Source organism: Monopterus albus, unplaced genomic scaffold (genome assembly GCF_001952655.1).
Source record: "Monopterus albus unplaced genomic scaffold, M_albus_1.0 scaffold19.1, whole genome shotgun sequence".
Classification (NCBI taxonomy): domain Eukaryota; kingdom Metazoa; phylum Chordata; class Actinopteri; order Synbranchiformes; family Synbranchidae; genus Monopterus; species Monopterus albus.
The window spans coordinates 1,509,030-1,515,754 of record NW_018127899.1 but is presented as its reverse complement, the minus strand read 5'-3'; the positions used below and the strand labels follow the sequence as shown (position 1 = coordinate 1,515,754).

General features: G+C 44.4%; 2 protein-coding genes across 3 annotated transcripts in view; one reads left to right on the top strand and one right to left on the bottom strand.

The window, feature by feature from the left end:
- Window positions 1–1,323, top strand: part of LOC109956478 (fas-binding factor 1) — a 3,286-nt gene extending 1,963 nt beyond the window's left edge. For both annotated transcript variants that reach the window (XM_020593630.1, XM_020593631.1), the window contains exons 4-6: window positions 217–315; window positions 454–521; window positions 707–1,323. In XM_020593630.1, coding sequence (XP_020449286.1) covers window positions 217–315; window positions 454–521; window positions 707–863 — 324 coding nt within the window. In that variant the 3' untranslated portion in view covers window positions 864–1,323. The remainder of the gene's footprint in view (window positions 1–216; window positions 316–453; window positions 522–706) is intronic.
- A 441-nt stretch (window positions 1,324–1,764) lies between these two features.
- The window catches only part of eif4g2b (eukaryotic translation initiation factor 4, gamma 2b), a 14,119-nt gene continuing 9,158 nt past the window's right edge, over window positions 1,765–6,725 (bottom strand). The window contains exons 16-23 of the mRNA XM_020593366.1: window positions 6,638–6,721; window positions 6,349–6,453; window positions 5,926–6,141; window positions 4,896–5,154; window positions 4,521–4,725; window positions 3,858–4,066; window positions 3,067–3,188; window positions 1,765–2,922 (exon numbers count right to left, since the gene is read on the bottom strand). Of these exons, the coding sequence (XP_020449022.1) occupies window positions 2,857–2,922; window positions 3,067–3,188; window positions 3,858–4,066; window positions 4,521–4,725; window positions 4,896–5,154; window positions 5,926–6,141; window positions 6,349–6,453; window positions 6,638–6,721 (1,266 nt within the window). The 3' untranslated portion in view covers window positions 1,765–2,856. The remainder of the gene's footprint in view (window positions 2,923–3,066; window positions 3,189–3,857; window positions 4,067–4,520; window positions 4,726–4,895; window positions 5,155–5,925; window positions 6,142–6,348; window positions 6,454–6,637; window positions 6,722–6,725) is intronic.

The following is a 6,725-nucleotide window of genomic DNA, read 5'->3' as shown; positions in this document are numbered from 1 at the left end:
GCCCCGGGTTCCCCCTCGCCCGTTTGCCGGCCGGGGTTGGCCCCGGCCCCCCCCCCCCCGTGACTAAGCGGTAGAAAATTAATGACATAGAAGCTACAATATACAGGGTACTACTGTACATTGTGTTCAGTATGCTTTGCATACTGTATAAACCGTGGTCTCTACAAATGGACATTTCTCTACTCTTTGTATTTTTAAAACATTTTTTTCCTACAGTGTCAAGCCAACATCAAGAGCTACTTCCTCTGCATGACAGAGAGTGATCAGAGGGTTAAAATTCTTAAAAATCAAGACGGCACCACGAGAAATTTTACGGTGAGATGATCCTGCATTTGACTGGCTTTGTTTATAAAGTTATCCACTTACATATGCTGCAGCAGGAGGAGGTGCTGTGTGACCTGACAGTGGCGCTGTGCAGTTGGTGTCTGTCTCACATCATGTGATTTCGTTCAGGAGGGAGACCCTGTGTACATCTCCACCTCAGAGTCCGGTCCTGAGGAGCCTGACAAGACTTTGTCCAGGTAATCCTGTGGCACAGTACAAGTCTGCTTCAGAAAGAAAAGTACACATCCTGGTCTGTCACAGGGTATTTTTGATACTAAATACTAAAATAAAGGAGTTATAAAGGTCATCAGGGGAAAACACTGTGAAAGAAACAGATCCGATGCACCTTGAATATACAACTTCTAAACTCATCTTTTCACAGGACCCTGTTCAGGGTCTCTGCCCCACACACAGGGAGGGATCTGGGTCCAGGCCGCTTTGACGACCTGCCCGCCTTTGGAGGAGAGCGACCCGTCTCTGCACCACCACGCAGAAACAGGACGGTGGAATACTTCTGGATCCCTACAGATCAGGAGTGACCGCTCACAGTCCTTAATGAGCTCCAGAGAAATTACTGTTGTGTTGTCAGGGAAGAAGCTGCGATGACTGGAGGACACCTCAAGGCCCTGGTGCACTCTCCCTAACTCGCTCTGCCTCCAGACAGAAGCACATCTATGTGTCACTGTAGCTACATTTGCAAACTGACTTAAATGACCAGTTCAAGATCTTCTAAATTACAATAAGGCTTTGGTTTGGCTTCTGAATGTTTGAACTGTGCTTTGTATAACAGAACAATGGTCAAAGTTACACCCCAGAATCCTCGTGGACACCTTGGTTTCCAGTTATTAGAATGTGAGGTAGAGCCCAGATAAATTTTACAACCTGATATTTTAGCTGACACTTGACTGTCGATGAAACTGCAGTACATTTATGAACCAACTATTTTTCAATGATGTGAAGTTCAGTGAGCAGCAGATTAAGACTGCGTGAGAGATTCTGATGCAGAACACGAGGCCACTAGGTGTGAATCAAAGTGAAAAGTCCTTTTTGGTGCTCATGTACTGGTCTTTATTGACATTAAAGCGATAGAGGTGCACAATTATTATGAATACCTTACAATATGATCCAGATCCATTGCCTTATACAGAAACATGGCTTGTGAGCACGATTCTTGGGTAAAATTTGACATTTATCATTTGCCCAGCTGGTTTTAAGAGCTGGAGGAAGTTAATTACAATGCATCATAAAAGTTTGCTTTCATTTGACCAATTAAAAATGTGCCTATTTTGAGCATTAAAATCAAACAGGCCAGGTTCAGACTGTCACTCCGACCTCCCAGCAAGATGAAGCTGTGAAACCCAACCTAGTGACAGGTGCATCTCTCAAACAGGATGCCACGTTCTTAAAAACATTCTTAAATATTAATACTTGCAAACCACGTGAAGCTTCGTAAGAAACATCTGTTTCAATACATTTATTGTGCAATTAGGCCAGGACCAAATCAAACACTTGAGCATCTGCTTGGGCTCCAGGTTCTTCTTAGTAGACATTATTATCCCAGCACAAAAAACCCAAACCAAAGCCCATCTAACTAAGAGGTAGAAACACAGGCAACTCTGAAACATTACAGCGGCATACCAATGATTACAGTTTTTTAAAAATATCGTAACATTTGGAGGATGAGTATTGCAACCACTCGTAATCAAAGACAAGAAGCATAACAGATATGGGGGTGAATCTCCTGGTGAGGGAGAAACAAAGGAAGATGCTCATCAACAAATATGAAGAGCACTTTTATTTAAAAAAGAAAAAGCGAAAACTGTTTTATCAAGCGTCTGTTTACTAAACATGCACCTTAATTCATCATGAAATGTTCTGCCATCTTAGGATTCACTCTGACCTAAGGGGGCCGTTTTGATATTCATCATACTCGCAGTGTTGAAGATTTCCAAAATAATCAGTCTGCAGCCTGTTGGGTGATTTTAAAATCCCTTGTGCTGATGGAGGGGGATCCAGGCGGGGCCCCCGCAGAAGATCACAAAGCAGATCACTGACAAGACCTCCCATTAACAGCTTTATGCTTTTAACTAACATTAGCAAAGATCACCACTAACTTCTCCTCTTTATGGGGAATCCTACACATTCTCAAAGCAGTTTCCTACTGGGAAGGCTCAAATCAGTAAAGACTGAGTGGAAATGAAAAGCATGCAATACAGTGAAAAGAGCTACAAACCCAACACAGAGCCCAAAACAAAGACCCATGGCTGAGTCACTTCAGAATTCATGGAGCTGATGTAGGACACAACCCAAAATTCAAACATCCATTAGGCAACAGATAAATGATGCTTCTCGGCCTATTGTCACGGTGGTAACGCGAGGCCCTACAGGTGCAAGCTTTCGGTTTATATCAGCGACAGAAGCAGCTGAGTGCCACATGGTAGTGGTTAAATTAAGCACAGAGTTTAATAAAGGAAAGGTGAGTGTAATACAATAAGGTCGATCTTCTACACCACAATGCTTCTGATTGGTTTCTCAGTCTGCTTCCTCCTCAGACTCCTCCTCCTCCGCCGTCTCCAGCCAGGTGAGCCACTGGTTTACCTGAGGGTAGGAGAGACGGCACGACTTAACTGGCTCATCTGCTGTTAATGAACAGCTAAAGATATTCAGTCACACAAATTTAAGTCCAATTTCTTGTTGACTATTGTAAAACAACGTGATGCTACACCTTTGGCATTACTGTACCTGGAATAAAGCTTTTCCTTTTCCAGGGAATTCTTGGGTAATGTCTTCTTTCCACGCAAGGAAGGCTTCTTCTTCAATGATCTCCATGTCGTAGAAGTTGACAAAGTAGCGCAGCAGCATGCCTGGGTGGAGAGAATTTGTTCCACAATGTTTAGTTTCCATTAAAAATATACAGAAAAGGCATCTCAAATCAAACTTTGCTGTAAAGTTAAAAAACAAAACAAACATGCCTGTCAAATGCATTTACGTTTGTGCATTCGGTGCTGCTGGACTTAAAACTGCAAATGGGATAAACTGGATAAAAAAAAAAAAAAAAACAACACACATCTGCCATCATCTTCTTGGACAAACCCCCCTATAAACCTTCCTGTGGGCACAGATTAGTGCAGGCTGCTTAAACTTAAATGTAGTTTCACTACTGTACATGACTGAAACACAAGCTGACAACAGAACTCAAACAACCATAAGTGTTTGGATGAACATTTGTGTGACCGATAGCATCGCTGAGCTAATCTGTACTGTGGATAAGGTTAGTCTCCACAGTGTACATGAAACAGAGAGCAGAATGTTGCCTATTTTACATGGAAGTTGCTAACGTAGCTAATGCATACGGAATTAGCCAAGTTATGTTAGCTAGTTGATGTTACATATCTAATACAGTATTTTATAATCTAGAATTTCCTTTGAATAATAAACAAAAGGCACCTAAGTGGTCTGAACAACTGGGGAAAACCCTGTATTAACAACACACACATCTCTAGAAGACGAACTCAGAATTGAGGGTACGGTACCTTTAGGAAACCTGCTGACGTTGCAATGCACCTGCAGGGCGTACAGGGCGCTGACCTGCAGCTCGGTATGGTCGTGCAGGAACTTCTGCATGACGGGCTTGAAGGCCAGCAGCAGCTGTTTCTCCTGCTCCAGCTGCTCTTTGGAGGGGGCCGCCAGCTGCTCGTCACCCTCTGCCATGCACAGCTCCTGGGAGATGTACTGCAGGAAGCTGGGGTAACATCAGAGGACAACAATCCATTACACTAAGGCCACCTCATATGAACTCGCATCATTTCCAATATATGGTTTTCCATTTCTTTGAATACAAACCTCCATAACTTCAGCCTTCCTGTGTACCTTTGTGTGTGAAGACAGAACTGACAAAATGTCCATACGTTTCACTCTCGAATATAGGGATATTTTGTTTGTTTGATTTTGGTTTTCTGTTTTACATTTTCAAATCATTATCTTTCAGTTGTGAATTGTCTGTCAAGCACTGATAATGCAAATGATACACTTCAAGTGAGGTTCTTGGTCATTCATCAAAATATATCTTAATATCAAAGAATCTTGGGAAAATTAGAGTAATCTAAACACTGGACATAAACACCGACATACTAGAGATGCTGTGTACTAGAGAAGCCTCAGTGTTCATCGACACGAACTAGCAGCGATACTGTTACCTTGTCATGAGAATGTTGACAAAGCCTTTATCAGTGTGAAGCTTGGGAGAGATGTTGTCTTTGATCCACTTGTAGATGGACTGTGGAGAGGGATCTGCCTTTATCTGCTTCAGCAGCTCCTTCTCCAGCTTCAGCAGTGGAAACAGGAAGCTCAGGCCCTTCCCCTCCAGGATCTCCAGCATGCGGTCCTTGTTCTGATCGATTTCTGCCATGACAGTGATTCAGACAGGGGGTCAAAATGCTGAGGATTATTTGCAACACCTGGAATGTCAGTGACCCCTGGTCATTCATTAACATGAAAACAATGGGAAGTGGATTTGACTTGACAGAGGCAGAAGGCCATTTCCAAAAGGTTGGCAGGAAGCAGGGACATACCTGGGAGCATCTTCTGCATGTTGACCTTGCTCTGTTGGAAGAGATCGGTGAGCCACTCTCTGTCCTTCAGCTTGGCCGTCTGTTGCAGGCAGAGCAGGAAGAGGGGGAAGTGGGTGCCGTTCTCCAGGGGGTGAGCCAGCTCCGCCACACTCACCAGCTCTGCGATGACGGCACGAGCTGCAAACTGGGCCAGGTAGGACTTCACCAGGGGCACGTCCACCTCAATCTTAGGGCACTGGTCCAGAACGTTGAGGAAAGCCTGCGGGAGTCAGAGCAAATGCCAGAGCATGAATCATGATGCACCCCCCCTTCCTGGATCTATGACAAATTAGGGTGGTTTCACATTATGTACATGGATCCGAGTACCCTTGACCCCAAAGTCTGGTTCATTTTGATCAGTTTGTGAACACAAACACTATTGGACTTGGGCACCATGCCTGAGTCCGCATGAAGAGGTGGTCTCAAGGACAGTTCATGTGTCTATGAGTACAGGTCACGGGAGACATGAACACAACCGTGCTTAAAGAAGGAAATGGGCTGCCATCATAACTATTTGACTCTGTTGAATAACATGGCTGTGAAAAGGTCTCCGTGGAATAATGAAGTAAAACACTTGCTTGAAATTTGGGCCGATGAAAAAGAGACAACTGGATACTACACACAAAAACTGGGAAATATAGAAATATTCATCAGTATGCCTATGTGCATAGGTACATGCGCCCAGATGATGCCAAGTAGTTGCATCTTCTTGTCAGATTGCAAACCAACTATGTGCATACTGCCACCTACTGTATCGGACTGTGTACATACCCAAGTGTGCTTGGGCATGGGACGATATTACTAATGAGAAAACAGACTTGCAGGGGAGAGGGGAGCAATCATGCTCAGGCACAATCGTGCCTGATGTGAAAACATCCTTTGTCTGGTGGTGACACAGTTTTGTTTCCTTTTGTGAACAATCCCTTGATATTGTGCTTGCCAACTTCTGTGCTGCAGCTGTTTTAACTACATAAATGGTGGATGAACCTACCTGCATGAAGTTCTCTCCAGTGATGAGGCCCTCACTGCGGAGCGTGTGGATCAGAGTGCTGGCGTGCTCCTTGTCCTCATTGGGACGGTCCAGGGAACACACGATGATCTTGCTGAGCATCTCTGGAAGAAAATGCTTGGGAGCCTTCATCTCTCGCACGCCACTCACGGCCTCAGTGAGGTTCCTACTGTTCAAGTACTCAATCATAATCGCCTCCTGGAGAGAGGGTTCACGTGCACAGAACGATCAAGCTCATTTGTGCTACAAGCTGAGCTGCATACATATGCCAAGTAAGTTCATGTATTCAGTCCTATTTGTGTGACTGGTAGTAAATGGGATATCTGAAAACCTTCAGTGAACCGATTATATTAACCGCTCACAAAGTAGTATTTATTAACTTGCAACTGACAGATGTAAACATACCGTCATCTTAAGCAGTTCCTCCTTGGCAGGAGGTGGCTTCTTGCTTGTCTTCTGAGGTTTCTCTTGGATCGGTGGAGGGTTGGTCTTCAGGCCAAGCTGTGGAGGCTGAGGCCAGAGGTCATGCATTTATTACAAACATACAGCTCAAGCAACAAACTCTATGTGGAATTTTTGTCATTTCATTCAATCACTAACTCTTTCATAAATGTTCGCTTCACTTAAAACTCTTCTTTGGGATTCCATTTGATACACCTAACGTGCATAAACTGAGGTGGAATCTGTCTCCTACCTGTCCCAGAGGGGGGGTTTGAGTGCGTGGGGGCTGGGCGCTGGGAGGCATCATGGTGGGGATCTGGGGCTGGAGTTTGGGTACCTGG